Below are 21,421 nucleotides of genomic sequence, written 5' to 3' on the forward strand. Positions count from 1 at the left end.
CGGGTGCCACATGTCCATGCAGGTCTCTGAGGGTGAATGCCTCATGGGGGGAGAAAAAGCAAGAAAAGCGACTATGATATGTCTGAAGATTTTCAAATTATAAAGGCCTGAATCAATATTTAGAAAGCATCCTTGAATCTTCTTTCATATAAATTTGCCTCCCACTTGCATATAGTCCTGAATATAGTAGCGACTTATATTGGGCAGTGACTTAAAAAAAAACAAAAACAAGTGTTTTTCCACGATGAAAATAGACCATGTTCATTATTTTTAACATGCCCAAAGGTGCAAACATAAAAAGAGCATTGTAATTTCACCACCCAAAAATAACCATTTTTAAAAAATATTTCTATATATTCCTCCCAGACTTGTTTCTGTTTGAAAAAAACACGTTTATTTAGCAATTACTATTCTGCTTTTTTCACTACCACAATTTTCCCCCACATTTTTTTCTTTTTTAATGTTTATTTTTGAAAGAGAGAACCAGAGTGTGAGCGGAGAGGGGCAGAGAGAGTGAGAGACACAAAATCCGAACACACAGGCTCCAGGCTCCCCAAACTGTTAGCACAGAGCCTGATGCGGGGCTGGGACTCAACAACTGTGAGATCATGACCTGAACCTAAGTCAGACGCTTAACCGACTGGGCCACCCAAGTGCCCCTCCCCAACATTTTCCAAAGACATTGTGAACGTGTCAAGTTTCGTGGTGGGCCATTCACTTTTCAACCCTCTTGCAGGGCTGTGTATCTCTGCGTAGAATGCTTGGCCCACGAAACTTTTAAAACCTACCTTCCAGAATCAGACGACTGAGCCAACTTTAAAGTCTCAGGCACAGGAAGCCTCTTCCCACCCAGCCCACCGCTCTTTTCCCCAAACTGCTTCAACCCACCCCACCTCCGCCTTCTTCACTTTTCCAACTCCGGGCGCCCGCTCGGCCTCCGTAGACACGTGGTGACGTCACTCATAGAGCGTTTCTGGTTTCCCTGGTGACGGTTGTTGGGGCCGCGCGTGCAGGCGTCCAGAAGAGACCGAGCCGCTGCGGCCCTAAAAGTGAGGAGCGCAGTGACCGCTGTAAGTGTGTGCAAGGACGGAAGTCCCAGGCAGAAGCCGGGGGAGCCCACAGCCACTGGGGGGTCCGGACCCGCGCCGGAGCGCACGCGCTCGCCCGGGCGCCCTGACCTGCCCCTGGCCTGACCCTCCCTGCACGCGTGGCGAGCGAGGTCTCGCCCCACTTCATTCTGTGAGTCTCCACATACAGCCCTCTTCCCTCTCCAGGCAGACACGTAGTTCCCATGCAGTACAGGGGTTAGTGAGGTTCGGAGGGTGGGTCACCTGCCCGCAGTCACACAGCAGGTGGCATGGTCAGAAGTCCGGCCCAGGTCCGTCTGACCAGCGCACTGTCCTGGTATCTGCTACGGAGCCCTGCCGCACAAGTACCAAGAGGCGGAATGGGAACTACGCGACTTGGTGGCACCCACTTCCAGCATATTGCATATTAGTTGTTACCACTGATAAAGCTATCTGTTATTATTAAGTTAAAAAGTCCATGGTTTACATTAATGGGTTGTGTGTGTGTGTGTGTTGTACAGTTCTATGGATTTTGCCAAATGCATAATATCATGTATCCACCATTAAAGTATCCTACAGAAAAGTTTCATTCCCCTGAAAATCCCCTGTACTTCACTGTTCATCCCTCCTCCCCTCTCCCCAACCCCTGGCAACCACTGATCTTTTTACTTCTCTACAGTTTTGCCTTTTTAAGAATGTCATACACTTGGAATCATACAGAATGTAGCCTTTCCACACTGGCTTCTTCACTTAGCAATATGCATTTAACTTTCCTTCATGTTTTTTCATGGCTTGATAACGCATTTCTTTTCATCCCTAAATAGCATTCCTTTGTATAGTTGTACCAGTTTGTTTATTCACATATTGAAGGATATCTTGGTTGCTCTTTATTTTAGGTAATTACGCATAAAGCTACTATAAATATTCACTTACAGGTTTTCGTGTAGACACAAGTTTTCAAATCATTTGGGTAAATAATGATTGTTGGATCATTTGGTACGACATGGTTGGCTTTGCAAGAAACTGCCAAACTGTCTTCCAAAATAGCTGTACCATTTTGTGTTCCCACCAGCAATGAATAAGATTTTCTGCTGCTTCATATCCTTACCAACATTTACTGTTGTCAGTGTTTTGGATTTTAGCCATTCTAATAGATGTGTAGTATCACATTGTTGTTTTAATTTGCAATTCCCTAATGACATATGATACTGATCATCTTTTCATATGCTTATTTGCCATCTATATATCTTCTTTGGTGAAATGTATGTTCAGATCTTTTGCTCCCTTTTTGATTGGGTTGTCATATTGTTGAATTCAAGAGTTCTTTTGTATATTTTGGATACAGTCCTTTATCAGATATGTGTTCTGCAGTCAAAGTTTTTCTTCCAGACTGTGGCTTGTCTTTTCATTCTCTTAACAGTGTCTTTTGCAGAGCAGAAGTTTTTAATTTTAATGAAGTCCAACTTATCATTTTTTTTCTTTCATGGATCGTGCTTTTGGTATCGTATCTTAGAACTCATTGCCAAACCCAAGACCATCTAGATTTTTTCCCTATATTATCTTCTAGTGGTTTTTTAGTTTTACATTTACATTTTACATTTAGGTCTGTGACCCATTTTGATGTAATTTTGTGCAAGGTGTAAGGTCTGTGTCTAGATTTATTTTGTTGCACATGATGTCCAGTGGTTCCAACGCTATTTGTTGAAAAGACTTTTCTTCATTGAATTTCCTTTGCTTCATTTCAAAGATCAGTTAAATATATTTGTCTGGGTCTATTTCTGGGCTCTCTATGTTCTGTTCCATTGATCTATTTGTGTGTTCTTTCCCCAATACCACACTGTTTTAATTTCTATAGCTTTATAGGAAGTCTTAAAGTTGGGTAGCATTAGTCCTCCAGTTTTGTTCTTCTCCTTCAATATTGTGTTGCCTATTCTAGGCCTTTTCATATAAACTTTAGAGACACTTTGTTAGTATCCACAAATTAACTTGCTGGGGTTTTGATTGGGACCTATAGTTGCAACTACAGATCAAGTTGGGAAGAATTGACATTATTAACAGTATTGAGTCTTCCTGTCCATGAACATGGAATATTTATCTAGTTCTTCTTTGATTTCTTTTCATCAGAGTTTTCTAGTTTTCCTCATACAGATTTTTTACATATACTTATATACATATATTTTTTTATATGCATACATTTATGTACATCTACATATTTACATATACGTGTTAGATGTATACTCAAGTAGCTCCATGGTTTAATGTGAATGTAGATGGTGTTGCATTTAAATTTCAATTTCTAGGTGCTCTTTGCTGGTAGGTAGAAAAACAATCAACTGTTGTATATTAACCTCTGTCCCACGACCTTGCTATAATTGCTTATTGGTTCCGGGATTTTGTTTTTGTTGTTGATTCTCTGAGATTTTCTATATAAACGATCATGTCATCTGAGAAGAAGACAGTTTTATTTTTTTCTTTCCAATCTTTAATTGTTACTTTTCCTCTTCCGTTGTCAGAAACAGGAGCAGATTTCCCTCTGTTTTTCGCAGTGAGAATCTGGTAGGGTTCTTGGAGATAAAAATCACAAAACTATGAGGGCTTAACCCCGAGGAGTTTTAAAACTGCAACCTAAGCCACACAGGGTCGTCAGCAATTCATCAGGTAGAGATTAGTGTTTCTACCGATATTGACTCTAGCTGCAGGCTTCTGCTCCAGTAAACTGTGATTCTCTGTATTCACCTGACTCTCCAATATTCAGGGCAGTACTTTGCCCTGTGACCTCAATTGTCTAAGGATTCTAAGTTCCACTGATTTCCAGTTGTTGATTTTTAGTTTAGATCTTTTTCTTATTGTGAGGATAGGAATGATAACTTCTAAAACTCTTTACATGTCAGAAGTTTCTGCTCAGCTTTAAGTTTTGAAACCCTCTGCACCTTTGCTTCTACTCCTCAAGTCCAGAGCAAGTAGCAAGACGACTGGTCATGCCCTCAGAGCACCACATGTAGAAGGCACAAATGTTATTAAGATGGATTTTAAAGAAATGCTTTCTAAACATTTGTTACAATTACATGCGAGTAGCGTATTCACAGACACAGCAGCTGGTTACCAAAGATGGTTGGACTAAGGGACGTCAAATTCATTCATTTGTTCCAGAAATATTTACTGAGCACCTACTGTGTGCTAAATACCGTTACAGGTCTGCAGTACAGTAATGAACAAAATAGATTAAAATGTACACTCTTAGCTTACAAGCTAGTTGGAGAACATAGGTGATAAGTAGGTAAAATGTTCTGTATATCAGATGGTGAGAAATGTGATGGAGAAAAATAAATCTGGGCAGGGGAGAGGGAGTTCAAGGGGTGGAAGCAAGGGAAAGGAATGCATTATTAGGTAGGGTGGTCAGGGAAGGTCTCCCTGAAAACATCCCCTTTGAGTAGACACCTGTCTACTTGTCTGGCAATGAGAGAGGAAAAGTAACCATTACAGGTTGAAAAGGAAGAAATAAAACTGTCTTGTTCTCAGATGACCTGATTGTCTATGTAGATAATCCCAAACAATCAACAAAAACAACAGAAATCCTGGAACTAAATGTAAATATCCTGGGAAGAACATTTCAGCAGAGGAACAGCCAGCGTGGAAGTCTGTGAGTTTGATGCATTCTTGATAATGAAAGATGGTTTGCAAGAGGAACCAGATTACACTGGGCCCTGTTTTTATGCTGAGGTGAGCATGGTCCGACTTACCTACTAACAGGGTTTCTCTGGCTGATGTGTTGAGAAGAGACCATGGGGTGGAGGGCAAGGGCAGACGTATGGACATGAATTAGGAGGCTACAGTAAGGATCAAGAGGTGGGAAGTGTTCAGATTCTGGGTATATTCTGAATGTAGACCAAGAGAATTTGCTGATGGATTACCTATGCAGGGGGAGTAGAGGGCACTGATCATTAGAGGCACTGCCATTTTTCATTTTGCCACAGAGCCTTTACACATGCTGTGCCTCTGTCCCAAATGCTCTTCCTCTACTTAACTCCTACTCGTACTTCCTGTCGCAGCTCACTTCCTTGGGATTGCTCTCCTGGATTCCCCCAGGCTACATCAAACTCTCTGATAGAGACTATCAGCACTATGTATCTCCTTCAGAACATCACAATTATCATTTTATGCTTTTTTATGTGATCATTTGATCAATGTCTGTCTCCTCCACCAGACTAGAAACTCCATGAGGAGAGAGCTATTCATATGCCAATAAATATTTGCCAAATGATCTTCTGACCCACATCCTACACGAGCAAAGGAAATCAAGTTGAGTGTCTTTAGTGCTGTTTGCTCTAAAGCCGAAATTGCTGCTGTGGTTCCTTTATTCATTCATGGCATAAATGTTCATTTAGCACCCACTGCATACCCATGCTGCCTTGTGCTGCAGAGACAAGATTCAGAGATGAACATGACAGTTTCTATACCGTGAGGGTAGGTGGAAGGTGACAGAAAGTCTTCCAGTCTTTCATCTGGATCCCGCCAAATATAAACGGCAGGCATATCTTTGTTCCTGCTTTTTTTTTTTTTTAATTTTTTTTCAACGTTTATTTATTTTTCGGACAGAGAGAGACAGAGCATGAACGGGGGAGGGGCAGAGAGAGAGGGAGACACAGAATCAGAAACAGGCTCCAGGCTCTGAGCCATCAGCCCAGAGCCCGACGCGGGGCTCGTACTCACGGACCGCGAGATCATGACCTGGCTGAAGTCAGACGCTTAACCAACTGCGCCACCCAGGCGCCCCTGTTCCTGCTTTTAATATACACCAACCACACTGTCATGAAGTAGTCAGGAATCAGGCCGGGCCAACAGGTGTTTTGAAAAATTTAGCTTTAGCATTACTTCTTTTGTTTTTCAAAAGTAAAAGTTTTCCTTTCTGTTTCCTGGGAATCAGCATCCCCTGCTTGGATCCATGTTGTCTTTGGTCAAGGGTCTACCTTGATTTGCAATTAAATTGTTTAGGAAGGGAAAGAAGAATGTGGTCAGGGCCCATCTCAGAAGGTTCCTGGCATCTACCCTTCAGTTGCCCCTATCTGCAGCTTCCTGCCACCCCAGACTCCGCCCTGATCAGTCCACCCTGCCTCTTCTTTCTTCAGACTCACCCATCTGTTCCCCTCTCTGCCTAGTAATATCTGCTCACCTCTTATCTGCTCCCAGCATCTTTTCTTCCTCCATCTTCCCCTTCTCTCTCCCACCTCCTACCTAGCCTCCTGCTCACCCTTTCCCCATAGTGCTTTGTCCACACCCCTGTCTTGGCCACCTGAGGCCCCAGGTCAGGCTGCCCTTCTGAGCCCCAGGCCCACCCGGCATCTCCATGTGGAAAGCCTAGGGAGTCTCAAACTCAGCAGTGCCTGGGACTGGGCTTGCCAGCAGCTTGGAAAACTCCTCTGCCTGGAATAACCATCTCCCCAGCCACTCAAACCCAAACCTTCTAGACTCCCCTCTCCTTCTCTCCTGCACACTTGCCTCACATTTCTTCCATTTCGGCATCATTCCCGTTCCCCATTCTCCATCCCCACTGCCGCAGCCTTGATTCAGGACCACGTTCCTTCCCGGAAGCATCCTCCCAACTAGGCCCCTTTGCCTCCAGCTTCACAAAATGCAAGTGCGATCCTGTGTGCATCCTCTAAACATCCCCATCATCTTCAGGTTGAAGTTCAGGCTCCTTAGTTGAGCCAGATAAGGCCTTCTTTCCAGTCCCTCCCCAAACCTCTGCGCTGCCCTCTGTCCATCCTGAGCCTTTCTCGATTCCCCACACTCATCACATTCTCTCTGCAAATGCTCTTCTTTTGACAGGATAGCCCTCTGCCCCTCACCCCTGGCGCCCTCTTCTTCCACTGGAGCCAGATTCTTTAGCACTCAACTTCAGGCTGACTCAGTGCCTTCCTCTCCTGCAGGTTTTCCCAGCCTCTCAGAGCACCTGCCCCCGCCTTATTCTCAGGCCTCACTCATCATTAGACTCACCTGGGACACTTTAAAAATAGATGCAAAAAATAAATAAAATTTAAAATATAAATAAAAATAGACAGATGCCCAGGCCACAGCCCAGACCAACGACATCCAAATCCCTGACAGAGCAGATGCTAATGCCCTGGCGGCTGATGTAGACCAAAGGTGCCCCATCGGTGCAGACATGCTGTCTGTCTCCCACAGACTTGACTGGGTTGAGGACACCCCATCTCATATGATGAGAGAGATGATAATAGCTAAACTGTCAGGAGTGGTCACATGCCAGGCACTGTAATACACACTTCCCATGCATTCTCTCATTTAATCTCCACAGCCACCCTGTGAAGTATATAACGATTATCATCCCATGAGATCATGACCTGAGCTGAAGTCGGATGCTCGACCGACTGAGCCACCCAGGCGCCCCTACAAGTTTTTCTTTATTCATTTATTTACTCATTCATTTTTTAAGTTTTTTTAATATAAAAAAATTGAAGTAGGGGCACCTGGGTGGCTCAGGTTAAGCGTCTGACTTTGGCTCAGGTCATGATCACATGGTTCATGGGTTTAAGCCCTGCATCGGGCTCTGTGCTGACAGCTCAGAGCCTGGAGCCTGCTTCGGATTCTGTGTTTCCCTCTCTCTCTGCCCCGCCCTTGCCTGTGCTCTGTCTCTCAAAAATAAATAAACATTAAAAAAAATTTTTTTTAATTGAAGTAGAGTTTACACACAATGTTTCAATGGTTTCAGGTGTACAATATAGCGATTCCACATCTCTATGTTATGCTGTACTCACCACAATGAGGGTAGCCACCATCTGTCACCTACAGCAATGTTGCAGTACCATTGACTATATTCTCTATGCTGTGCCTTTCATCCTGTGACTTATTCATTCTGTAACCAGAAGCCGGTAACTCCCACTCCCTTTCCCCCATTTTACCCGTCTCCCACCCCCTCCTCTTTGGCAACGACCAGTTTGCTCTCTGTATCATTCATCCATTTCTTTTCTTTCATCTTTGAGCACCTGCTATATTCAGTGACAATTCTAAAATATTAATTGAAGACCCATTCTGGGAAAGATGCTGAAAATTAGGAAATAAGACCTAAGATCCCTGCCCTTAAGAGTCCTCTTAGTAAAAGGAATAGAAATAAAGCCATAGATAATTATAATACATTAAGGTAAATTTAGTGATCAAAGGATGCCCAAGGGACTCTAGGAGTCCACAGAGTGTCTCCAGGGGAATCTTCAAGCTAAACAGAAGTTTTGGGGAAAGAGGAGAGGCGAGGAGGGAAGAGCCTGGGGAGGAAGGCATCCCAGGAAGGTAGAGTGGCTGAAACAAGCCTCTGAGATGCCTCCAGGCTTGAGCACTGGGAGGAGTTACAAAACCAAACATCCTCAAGGACTGATGGGAAATGAAAGTGAGTGAATCCAGCAGATGCGAGAGAAAGAACACCATTTGTAAGCAACGATACCAGACAGCCGATGTGGATGTGCCGGCTGCAGCATCTGGGAGTGGTAGGGATGGTGTTGAGTGGAAAGAGCATAGCCTGCCCAGAGGGAACTCCTTCTGCTAAGAAGCTGCTGTCCATGTAAGGCTAGGGACCCAGCACGGCCAAACCTGTAAACTTGTCAAAAAGAAGCTGGAAATCTGGATTTACTTGAAATCTACAGATGTTTGAATGTTTTTTATTTTTTTTTAACGTTTATTTATTTTTGAGACAGAGACAGAGCATGAACAGGGGAGGGTCAGAGAGAGAGGGAGACACAGAATCTGAAACAGGCTCCAGGCTCTGAGCAGTCAGCACAGAGAGCTCAAACTCACGGACCGCGAGATCATGACCTGAGCCGAAGTCGGACGCTTAACCGACTGAGCCACCCAGGCGCCCCTGCAGATGTTTGAATGTTGACAACAAATTCAAATCCTCACGGAGCATTCTGAGCAAGTTAAAGGAAAATGTGGGATGGATGCAGCTCTCAGACCAGCCAGAGTGCCCTCCATGAGTCCTGGCCAGGTCTTGGAAAGGCAGGAGCCACTCAGATCTGGTTTAAAAAGATCCCAAATGATCAGGTGCGGTATAGGTTAGAAGTACCCAGACAAGGCCCAGGGAAGGTGGGAGGCAGGCAGCCAGAGAGATGGGGAGGCATCAGGGGGATATTGGAGTGAGCGGGCAGGAGATAAGGTGCAGAGGAGGTGACCTTGTGATGTGAAGGAGTGGCTGTGGAGGCTAGAGGGAGCTATGTCATGGGGCTGGGTCACTGTGGGCCCAGTAGCCTGAGAAGGCTTTCTGCTAATGGGTCACAAGAATCACTGTGAGGGCCTGGAAGCCTCTGTATGTGGGGCAAGAGAAGGAGGAAGGGATTCCCCAAGACAGACCACCAGAAAGGGAGAAAAAAATAGTATTTTGTTCCTACCATGCATAGCTGACAAAGTACCTTCATGCACCACCACCCAATTTGCATTTGCCCCTTACAGCACATCTATGGTCTCCTTCTCATCTCCTGCTTACTGAAGAGGGATTGAGGCCCAAAGAGGTCTAGAAACTTTCTTTCTTTTTTTTTAATGTTTATTTATTTTTGAGACAGAAAGAGACAGAGCATGAATGGGGGGAGGGTCAGAGAAAGAGGGAGGCACAGAATCCGAAGCAGGCTCCAGGCTCTGAGCCGTCAGCACAGGGCCCGTCGCGGGGCTCGAACTCACGGACCATGATCATAACCTGAGCCAAAGTCAGACGCTTAACCAACTGAGCCACCCAGGTGGCTAGAAACTTTCTAACTCACACAGCTGGTATAGAGCAAGTTCACCCTGAAACTCAGGTGTTGTCTCAGCTTGGGCCAAGCTACTTGTACGGTAGCCCAGACCAGCAGTGTCCAACATCCAGGCTGCACCCTGACCAATGACATCAGGATCCCTGGGTGGGGGACCCAGGCACCAGTATCTTAAAAGCTCCGGGTGTTTTCAGTGTGTAGCAGGGGTGGGAACCGCTGTTTTATATGCTAGTCACAGCCTCAAGTTGCTTTTCCAAGTTGCTGTTGACCTAGAATGATTATTAATAGCTCTTCCTTTCACTCTCCAAGGTGACCCAATTTGGAAAATGAAGTATATGATGGTCCTTTCTTATAATCTACAAAAAATAGGGAATCACAGGATAAACTTATTTTTAAACTCTCCAGTTATATTTTCAAATAATAGGCTCAGTAGGGTTTTCTTCAATCTCTAGGCACTTTTTCAGGTGAAATTCCCTAAATTGGGTTGGCAAACTAAGGCACACAGTCCAAATCCAGCTCACTGCCTATTTTTGTAATAAAGTTTTATTGGAACACAGCCACACCCACTCATTTCTGTCTTGTCTATTGCTGCTTTCCATTACAACAGCAGAATATAATACTTGTAACAGAAACCATATGGCCCACAAAGCCTAAAATATTTACTATCTGGCCCTTTACAGAAAAAGTCTGATTTTCCTGTTTATATAACATTGAGTCTGATTGTTAAGTTACATTATATCCCTAGGTGTCCCAAAACATGGAACAGGGAATTGAGTGACTATGGTCAGCTGTGCAGACAGTCAGCCGTGCCTGTGTGACTGAGCCCCCTGTAAAAACCCTTTTGCTTGTCTGCTTTTTAATGAAGTCTGAGCAGAGGCTTATCTATGGCTGTCACACATTCAGCAGAGGTGTCCAGGGGTTCCTGTAGTTTGAGGGTCCCCAAGACTATCCTGAGCTTCCAGGATTTGATAGAAGCACTCACAGAACTCAGCAAAGCTGTTATACACTTAATTCTGATGAAAGAGTACAGATTAAAATCAGCAAAGGAAAAAGGCACATTTGGCAGAGTCCAGGAGACACAAGGCACAAGCTTCCAGTTGTCCTCTCCCAGTGGAGTCTCAGGAACAGTGCTTGCTTCTCCCAGCAACAATGCATGACAACATGCATGGAGCATTGCAAGCCAGGGAAGCTCACCCAAGCCTTGGGGTCCAGGGTTTTACTGGGGGTCAGTCACACACGCATGGCTGACTGCATACATGGCTGACCTTAGTCACTCAATTTCCCACCCTTCCAGAGGTAAAGCTGATATGGCATGGCCCAAGGTCTCCATCATAAAATCACATTGTTAGCATAGACCATCTTGAGTGGCCCAAGCCCAGGTAAAGAAAGGCTTTATTGTCAGGCAGGATATACCTGAGACTTAGAGGTTACCTCCTTCAGAGCAGGTCAAGGGCCAAACCTTCCTTTGGAACGTGCAGGGTGTGGACAACCCAGACTTGCTGAGTTAATTCCTCTAACAGGACAGAGCGATATAGTTATAGTTATAGTTATAGTTATAGTTATAGTTACAGTTATAGTTACAGTTATAGTTATATAGTTCCTCTAACAGGGCAGAGCTACCTAGTGAGGAATTCCAAGGTAACAGCAGCTCCTCTTTTGCTGTGACAGGCTCAAAGGCTATACTGTGGGCTCAGTTCTCAGCACATCCCAACCACCTGGGCAGCACTAACACAGCCCCATGCCTGGTCTCCACCCCAGACTAGTTAGATTGAATCCTCCAGGACTGGGGCCTGGACATCAGTACTTTTGAATTGTATCCCTGCAGATTCAATATTAAGACAGCTTTAAGAAGCTCTGGGTGTAGGCTCTGGGACCACCCCTGAGGACAGGGTAGGGATAAGTACAGTGGAAAGGTGTTGCTGGAGCAGCTGGGGGTGGTCAGGCAGGGAGCATGTTCTTCCTGGGGGGTCAGGAAAGGATGTGGTGTTTGTGCTGGGCCTGGGAGAACCAGCAAGGTTTAAGTCTAGGGGAGAAGGACATATAGGGACAGAGCAGCAAGGTGAGACTAGAACTGGCCTTAAGAAAGGGAAAGTTGGCTGGAAGAAGAGACAGAGGCTTAATCCCCCAACACCTTTAATGCCTTTGGACTTGGTTTTGCAGCTAATGGGCATCTGCTGAAGTTCTTTGGTGCAAGAGTGTGTCAGGCTAAGAGCTGTGCTTTGAATAAAGTATTCCCTCAGCCAATGCAGGGTAGACTACAAGTAGGAAAAAGGAGAGGGCAGCCAGGGCAGTAAGGACCTGCTTGAACAGTCCTAGGACAGAACCATCTGTCATTTGTTCATCAAATACTCATTTCCTGCCTGCTACACACCAGGCCCTGTTCTAGGCACTGAGGATCCAACAGTGAACATCAGATAGTGCTTGCCATTGTAGGACTGGCAGAGAGGGAGAGAAGCAATCAATAAACATACAGTGTGTCAGGTGAAGCTAAGTGCTGTGGAGAAAGATACAACAGGGTAAGGAGTGTGGGGAGTGAGAATAAGAAAGTTTTCCACGATGGAATGGTGTAGAGACTTCTCTGATAAAGTGACATTTGAAAGAAGTGAGTAAAGTGGATGTCTGGGGGGAGAGCATTCCAGGGAGAGGGAATGGCAAGTACAAATGCCCTGAGGTGGTCGTGAGCATAATGAGAGTGGGGCTGGAAATACACGGACATTTATGTAAAGACATTTATGGAGGATCAACAAGATTTATCACTACTTGGATGGTGGGTGGATGTTGTGACTTCAGTTTGGTTTCAGGCAGGGGTGCTTAACACCAGACATGAGGAGGCCATTTAAAAATTCCAGTGTCCGTGCTCTGTTATTCTGTTTACCTGAAGTTCAAAAGTAGACAAAAATACCCAGAATGTATGAGTAACTCTGACCACTCAATAATAAGCAGACAACGTGATTTAAAAATGGGCAAAAAATATCAATAGACATGTCACAAAAGAAGATATGAAAATGGCCAGTAAGCACAGGAAAAGATGCTCGATATAATTTGATATCAGGGAAATGCAAATTAAAACCACATTGAGATGCTACTTCATAGTCACTAGAGAGACTAAAATTTAGACTGACCATACTAAGTGCTGGCAAGGATATGGAGCAACTGGAACTCTCAAACACTGCCGGTGGGAATGTAAAATGTTACAGCCACTCTAGAAAACAATTTAGCAGTTTCTTATAAAACTAACATAAATTTACCATATAAGCTGGCATTTCCACTTCTATGTATTTGCCCAAGGGAAATAAAAACATATGCTCACACAAAGACTTTCTTGTATATGAATGTTTATAACAGTTTTTATTCATAATAGCTGAAAATGGAAACAGCTCAGGTGTCCAATAACAGGTGAATATATGAACAAACTGTGGTATATCTATGTGATGGGATACTACCCAACAATAAGCAGGAATGAACTAATGATGCATGCAACAATATTAATAAATCTCCAAAAGGTACTGCTAAGCACACACACACACACACACACACACGAACAAAACAAAACAAAAACAAACCACAAAGGCTACCTACTGTATGATTGCAGTTATATGAAATTCTAGAAAAGACAAAATGTAAGGGATCAAAAGCAGATCAGAGTTTGCCTGGGACTGGGATTGGCAGGGAGATTGTCTGCAGAGGGGCACAAAGGAACCTTTCTGGTGTGATAGAAATGTTCTACAGTGCTGTTGCTCATGGCTGACACACGTATATGTGTTTGTCAAGACTCATTTGCACACATAAAATGGCATATTTTGTTGTCAATGACTTATACTTCGGTAGAATTTAAAGATTAAAAAGAAAACATAAAACTCATCTTCAATGGCAGAGGTCGGAACAGTGGTTTCTTGGGGGGAATGACTGCCTGGAGAGGGCACAAGATAGTCTGCTTGGGGACAGGAAGTACTTATACCTTGATCCAGGTGGTCACCCCAGGGATGTATACTTATGTAATGGTCCATTGAGCTGTACATTCAGGATTTATGTACTTTACCATGTGTAAATTATACTTAGAATTTAAAAAGTATGATGTCTGAACCCCACTCCTGGAAATTGGGATTTAATTGGTTCAAGGATGTGTCCAAGCTTTGTTATATTTTAGAAGCCCTTAGGAGATTCTAATATCCAGCCAGTGTGGAGAGCCATTGCTTTTAGAGACAGGAAGGAGAGCAGTGTTGAGTCTGAGCGACGGGGAGCAGTCTGGTGGCACATTCAGGGCAGGAGGAGGATGTTCAGCTCAGCCTTGGCTTTCAGGGGATTTGAGGTGAGGCTGGGTCTTCCAGGCTTCCATAGGGATACACACGAGGCTAAGCAGGGTACTTCAGACTTGGAGGCTGTAGACAGAGCTGACTGTGTGCTGAGTACTCTTGGGAAATGTGTGCTTGTTGGGGTTTGCTTCTGCGCAGGCTTTTTTCCTACTCCTAGGGCAAGATGGCAGCAGATGAAGGTGCACGGGACACCTTGCGGCTCCAGTTCAAGGCCATGCAGGAGATGCAGCACAAAAGGTTGCAGAAGCAGATGGAGAAACAGAGGGAAAAGGAACTGAGCCTCGAAAGCAAAGTTGATGACCAAAAAGAGCCCTTGGAGATCTCGGATGGCCTCAGCCTTCTCCAAGCTGGGGAGCAAAACTCAAAAAACAGCTTCGAGCAGAGGTAAATGCAGACTTGAACCCTCCCAGGAGCACTGGAGGGAGGTAGAGAAGGTGGGGGAGAAATGATTACAGACAGCTAGACAATCAAGTTGACTAGATGTGTGTATATAAGTTGGGTCACAGAGATTTTGACACAGAGGTTGTTACTGAAGATTTGCCTCTGATAGATCTGTGCTCCCGTGGATATAAGTTGGTATGAAATGTGTATAAAAATTGTTCAAAGTCAAATTGAAAATTTGAAACTCATCAGGGTGTAGTTTATTCACTTGGATTTTCTTATTCCGTCTCTCTTTCATGAAAACCGTGTTTGGGCTTCTGAGGAGGTGGTTGGCTAACTCTGATGGTTCATAAATGATGATTGCTGCAAATTCTCATCTGAGATCGTTCTCCTATGCCAATTCCCTTTCCTGACACATAACAACCATAAACATACCTGTCCTAAGAAAGCTCTTGGTGGGTTCCTTGGTTTTTCACATTGGTGAAAAGGTTGAAAGTAGTCTGGAATCTTCTCATTTTGTTTTTGTTTCGTTTTTTTTTTTAATTTTTTTTTTAACGTTTATTTTATTTTTGAGACAGAGAGAGACAGAGCATGAACGGGGGAGGGGCAGAGAGAGAGGGAGACACAAAATCGGAAGCAGGCTCCAGGCTCTGATCCATCAGCTCAGAGCCCGACGCGGGGCTCGAACTCACAGACCGTGAGATCGTGACCTGAGCTGAAGTCGGACGCCCAACCGACTGAGCCACCCAGGCGCCCCTCTTCTCATTTTGTTTTAAATTCAGTGCATGTTGATTTATACTGGTTGTCAAAGCAGAAGTCTATATTGATAACAAAATTCTCTGATAGTAAAAAAAAAAAAAAAAAAACAAGAACAAAAAAACCAAAACTCCACAATAGTTGTTGAGTTGTCTCTTTGCTTCTGGTTTGTCCCAGAATCTATCTTACCCATCCTCAGATGGGTACTTTTTATGGTTTCTCAACTTTCAAAATGTTCAACTAAAAAATGTTAATAGGGAAAAACATACAGGTTGTGCAATAATTGGAAAAGTTCCTGTGGCTCCGAGATATTAGCTCTAAGTTAACCCCAGACCTATGTTTCCACATGATCTTTTCCCAAATTGGAGAAACTGGTTGGTGGAGGCCCGAGCCACTGATGGAATAACAGCAGTAATGATGATATCAGCTGTTAACTAATAATAACCGTTCCCTATAACGTCTATAACTTACTCACTTCCCACACAACTGTCCCTAGGGAGCCTGTTCTGTGCCTCACGGTAGAAATGATCACAGACCCATCAATCATGTGGTTCTCGTGTTTTAAAGCGCTGGAGAGTACCTTGCAAGACAACTCATGATGAACAAAACCAACCACCTGCTCGGATTTCTGTCAGGTTTACCTGAAACCTAGAGACCTAGGCTCAACTTAAGGCTTAGACAATTCCTATGTGGTCTTCTAATATGTATGTGTATGTGTATATACACATGCAGTTAAGACTATCAGTATCTTGGGGCACCTGGGTGGCTCAGTTGGTTAAGCATCTGACTTTGGCTCAGGTCATGATATCGCGGTTCACGGGCCCAAGCCCTGCCTCAGGCTTGCTGCTCTCAGTGCTAAGCTCGCTTTGGATCCTCTGTCTCCCTCTCTCTCTACCCTTCCCCTGCATTTCACACATTTTTATATATATTGCTACTGCAGTCAGTCTGTTCTAAATGCTTCACGGTACATGCTATGATTTCTTCTCAACCTATAAATAATTTAGAAATGTGTTTTTCTTAAAAAAAAATAATTTTTTTTGAGAGAGAGAGAGAGAGAATGTGAGTGGGGGAGGAGCAGAGCGAGAAGGGGACAGAGGATCTGGAGTGGGCTCTGTGCTGATACCGGTAAGCCCGATGTGAGGTTCAGACTCACAAACCATGAGATCATGACCTGAGCCAAAGTGAGACACTCAACTGACTTGAGTCACCCAGGTTCCCCAGGCATGTGGTTTGTTGTTGTTTTTTTTAGTCCCAAACGTATGATGGGTTTGGGGGTTTGTTTTTTATTTTATTTTTTTGCTGTCTTTTTAGTATTGATTTCTAATTTGAGTCAATTGCCATTAAACAAAAAGATCTGTATGATGTCCATTATGTGGAATTTGCTAAGATTGCCTTTGTGGCCTATAAGATGATACATTTTTATCCACGTACCATGGATGCTTGAACGAGTGTGAATTCTTGGAGAGAAGCAGTCAGTTATATAGCCCTTTCTTAAATCCATAGTAAACAATGTAATTCAAACCTTTTTTCTCTTTTCATGTGTGTGCATGTGTGTGTATGTGTGCATAGTCACTCGATTTTGAGAACAGTGTGTTAAAATCTGCTCATTGACATTTTCTGTTTTGTACAGACGAGTTCTTTTCACCACCTAGTGCCCAACCAGGTACAACAAGCCTGGGCAGTGGAGGCCTGACTCCTGCCCATCGGTCCCTATAATTCTGCCTTTGCCCTTGTAGGATGCTTGAAGAGGAGATCACACACCTTCGAGAGCAGCTCAGGGAGACAGTGGATGAAAATGGGCGATTGTATAAGCTGCTGAAGGAAAGGGACTTTGAAATCAAACATCTCAAAAAGAAAATAGAAGAGGACAGATTTGCCTTCACAGGTAGCTCAACCATTGCTGTGGCAGTGCCTGCCCTGATCTCCAGGTAGCTGGCCGAGCTGCCATGGAGCCCCCTGGGCAGGGCAAAGAGCAGGTTCCAGAGCACACTGCTCAAGAGAGAGTGCCAAGGGTCAGCCATGGTCAAGTTCATGCAGATGAGTCCTGGAAATGAAGGAGAGGTAGAGGAAGAGAGCAGGCCAAGGAGGCCAGTGAGCCAGGAAATGGGAGCACAGGAGCAGCAGGGACAGTCGGCAGGCATTCTGGGCAGTGTTGGTGACCTGGCTAGGACTCATGACAGGGGTTCTCCGTGGATTCTTGCTGCACGTTTGTCGGGCCAGCACGGTCCGTTTTATCTTGGTGCTCTGGCTCAGCCATTGTGTTGTGGATGTGAAGAAACCCCAGTGGAAGCAGGCATTCACTCGACAGCTCCAGAAAAGTGGACGAGACAGGGAAGTTAGCTGTTCTGAGGGAATTTCCTGGGACCTAGTAGGGTCTAGAGTGGGCCTTGGCCCTTTTGGTCTGGGCTGGACCTTGGTTCTGTTGGTAGGGACATTGGCCATACGGGTCTGGGGATGACCTTAGTTCTGTGGGTGTGACTGGACATTGACTCTGTGGTTATGAGCTAGACCTTGGCCCTGCAGATCTGGTGGGGACCTTGGCCCTGATTGTCCTCTGTTCCATGTACACCCGTTGAGCAACTCCCAGGTAGCTGACTAACCCCGAAAGTCAGTGTAACCAACCACAGATGACAATGGGCCTCACCCGGCATCTGCCAGAGTGTCCCTCCCTGCCTTTTGAGAGCCAGTGTATTTAAGGGTAGGTACGTGCAGAGGACCAGTAGTGAATTAACAGCCAACAGGAATTTGGTGTCCTAAAGGCCCTTGGTCACTATTGTGCCTCACTCCATTCTTTGGCCTTTTCTGTCTAAAACAAAAAACAACACTGAAGGGAAGGACTTGTATTGTGAGGAATAGAAAAACACACCCAGCCTGGCTGAGGTTCAGATGTGAAGGGGCAGCTTGCCCTTTGGCAGGGCCATAGAGAAGCTGATGAGTTCCAGGGGGGAAGCAGGAGACGCGTCCTCTCCCCAGGAGCCTGTGGACACAGGGGTGATTCCCTCTCGCCCAGCCTGCCCCGTGCAGTCTCTTTGCTGTCTCTGCCAGCTTGCCCAAGGCCTCGTCTGACTGCCAGCCCCATCTCTTCCTCAGGACTTCTTAAATCCAGTCCATGGTGTGCAGTCACCATTTCTGATTTCCAGTGTCAAATTTTGAAGAGAAAGGTTTGACTGGCCCAGCATGTGTGTTTAGACCAGGCCTCAAGGGACAGTCTGCTGACAGCTGACAGACTGGTTTTCCTTTGGCTGGATTTTTAGTGATTGCTTTAATTCTGTTTTGTTTTGTTTTTTTTTTAAAGTTTATTTGAGAGAGAGAGAGAGAGAGGGAGAGACAGAACATGAGCAGGGGAGGGGCAGAGAGAGAGGGAGACACAGAATCTGAAGCAGGCTCCAGGCTCTGAGCTGTCAGCACAGAGCCCGACGCAGGGCTCGAACTCACCAACTGTGAGACCATGACCTGAGCTGAAGTCGAATGTGTAACTGACTGAGCCACCTAGGCTCCCCAATTCTGTTGTTTTTTTTTTTTTAACTATACTTCTTTGCATAATTTTTTAGTGACTGCTCAGGCAATCACAAAATACATAACTTGTCACAGGCTACTTAGAATTAATATTTTACTAGTTCAAGTGGAACAAAGAAACTACCACCATATGGGTCCCTTTACCCTCCCCCATAATAGTGCAACTTTTATATGTATTATATCCCTATATATTGAAAATCCCAACAGATAATGTTATCATATTTGCTCTCAATCATTACACATATCTTACAGAGCCTAAGGAGACAAAAATAATCTATTATATTTACCCAGACATTTAGTATTTCTGTCCTTGCCCATTCACTGCTGCTCCCTTATCATGGGATTGCAGCTTCAAGAGTGGGGCTTGGGAAAGAATAGAAAGAAAAAAAAAAAAACAACAACAGAGGATTTTTCTTGTTTTCTCTGAGTGCCCCTTCCTGCCCCTTAGACCAGAAAGGGCTTCTCTGGGACCTCTTCATGACATCTACTTGCAGGATTTATGCTGCTTTTGAGTCCTGGAAGGAAAGCATAACACAGAAAACTCACTGCTGGACCATGTGTCCTTCCAGGTCTGGTTTCCATCCCTGTTCTGAGCCCTTTCTCCTGAAGTGTCCCTAGCCTCTGCAGCAGGTAGGAGGAGGCCAGGGGCAGCTGCAGGCCTGGGCTGAGTCAGTTTGAAAACCATCAAGCACCCTTGTATACCTTCCACCAGTTGTCACTCTCAGTCCGTTCTAAGGCACATGACAGTTGTGTGAAAAAAACAGGCCTAAGAAGGTGTCCCTGCTGGTTACCCACTGCTGGAATGTCGGAAGCATTCAGAGAACTTGCAGACCATCTGACCAGACCTGCGTTGCGCACGTGGACAGGGGACTGTGAGGCTACCCCGTCAGTCAGGAGCTGAGCTGGGCTAGCTCCCATTGCCTGCCATCTGCACGGCCCCATACAGTTCAGATTCCCACATTCACACCCTGCCAGCAGCTTCCTGCCCTTGCCCACTGTGTTCTAGCTACTCCGTCCTGCTCGATGGGCCTCAGATTCTCCAAACATATTCCTGCCCCTGGACCTTTGCACTTGCTGTGCCCTTTTCTTAGAATACCCTTCCTAGTTGGGAACACTCTTCTTGATGGCTTGATCCCTCACTTTTCATTCATCCAGGTCTCTGTTCACACGTATCTCCACAGACAGGCCTTCCTTCCTGACCACTCCGTCTAAAATAGCGTCATCCCCATCCCTCTCATCCCCTTGCCCAGCTTCATAGCAGGTAGTCCTCCCAGGCACTGGAATGCATATTTATTTGTTTTTTATTATCTGTCTCCCCTGCTGGAATGTAAACTCCATAAGTCTGTTTTATTCACTGTTGAATCCCTAGTACCGAGAGTGCCCAACACTTGGTGAAACTCAATAAATATTTATTAAATGGGTGCATGCCTCTGTGTTGGTTAGGTGTCACCACAAAGCTTTGTGTCAGAAACAACCACATAATCTTGGCGGCATTCGGCAGTAAGCATGTATTGAGCTCAAACATCTGGGGTTAATTGGGGCTCAGCAGATCTAGGTCGGTCTTGACTAGGGTGGGTTAGCTTTATTCCACGTGTCTCTCTTCCTCGTCCTGGGCCCAGCCAGCTGGCCTGGCTGGGTTCTTGTGGAGATGGCACGAGTGAAAAAGGGGGGGGCTTTAACTGCACAAGTGCTTTTCAAGGCTCTACCTGTGCCTTATCTGCTAACAACCCATGGCCAAACAAGTCATTGGCTGAGCCCAGAGTCAGGCAGGCATAGAGGGGTCGAGGGGGCACACACGATTTGCCGGAAGGCACAGAGCACAGGGTGTGGGTGTGTAACCGTGTCACTGAGGAGGGCATGGAGAATCGGGGCAATAAACTGATATCCCATAGAATTAAAACTCTGCTTCCGGATTTTGTAATTTCCTGAATGGCTGCCTTTCTGCTCATCGGAGTGGGGTTTCAGGGTGCCTACGTGTGCAGTCACTCCCCCGAGCCTCTGCCCTTTCATGAGGGTTTCAGCTTTTCAAACCCCAGGGCTGTTGGTAGTGTGGCATGAGTTTGATGTGTGGGCCTGTGCTTTTAATTGACCTCCCAGTTTTCCTTCACTTTAGGGACAGCCGGTCTGGCCGGGGATGTGATCGCCACCAAAATCGTCGAGCTGTCCAAAAAGAACCGGGCGCTGATGGCAGAGTCAGAGGGTGCGAAAACCAGAGCGAAGCAGCTGAACAATCGCATCCGGGAGCTGGAGCGGGAAGTGAGGGGCCTTGGTCACTGCCGCCTCTGGAGGGGACTCCCAGGACCCTGGGCCACTCCTCCAGAGAGGGAGCCACACTTAGATGCTTTGGGTCCCTCTGAAGGGCTTGTGGGTCAGTGTTCGCTAAGAGTTCCTCAGTCTTTGTCACGTCCTGAGAGGGGAAAGTGTGTCAGGAAGCAAGGGGGGCACAGGGCACGGGGAGGCAGCCAGCATGGCGGTTAGGACGCCGACCCGGAGCCTGACCACCTGGAGGTGAATCTTAGCTCCAGAGCTGCCCTACTTTGTGACATTGAGCAGGCTATAAACTCCCTGTGTCACATGACAGTAATAAGAGTACTCACCCTAAGGTTTTCTGAAGATTAAGTGTAAAATGCTTTGACCAGTGCCT

General features: G+C 45.4%; 1 protein-coding gene across 2 annotated transcripts in view; it reads left to right on the forward strand.

Moving 5' to 3' along the window:
• The first annotated feature begins 926 nt into the window (after positions 1-926).
• The window catches only part of CCDC13 (coiled-coil domain containing 13), a 53,546-nt gene continuing 33,051 nt past the window's right edge, over positions 927-21,421 (forward strand). Inside the window, exons 1-4 of one of the 2 annotated variants that reach the window (XM_043595629.1) lie at positions 927-1,070; positions 14,282-14,508; positions 16,998-17,146; positions 20,891-21,033. In XM_043595629.1, the coding sequence (XP_043451564.1) occupies positions 14,288-14,508; positions 16,998-17,146; positions 20,891-21,033 (513 nt within the window). In that variant the 5' untranslated portion in view covers positions 927-1,070; positions 14,282-14,287. Of the gene's footprint in view, positions 1,071-4,559; positions 4,788-14,281; positions 14,509-16,997; positions 17,147-20,890; positions 21,034-21,421 lie in introns of those variants that run through there. The other variant, XM_043595628.1, reaches the window with a different exon arrangement.

The sequence above is a fragment of the Prionailurus bengalensis genome, chromosome C2 (assembly GCF_016509475.1).
Source record: "Prionailurus bengalensis isolate Pbe53 chromosome C2, Fcat_Pben_1.1_paternal_pri, whole genome shotgun sequence".
In the NCBI taxonomy this organism is placed as follows: domain Eukaryota; kingdom Metazoa; phylum Chordata; class Mammalia; order Carnivora; family Felidae; genus Prionailurus; species Prionailurus bengalensis.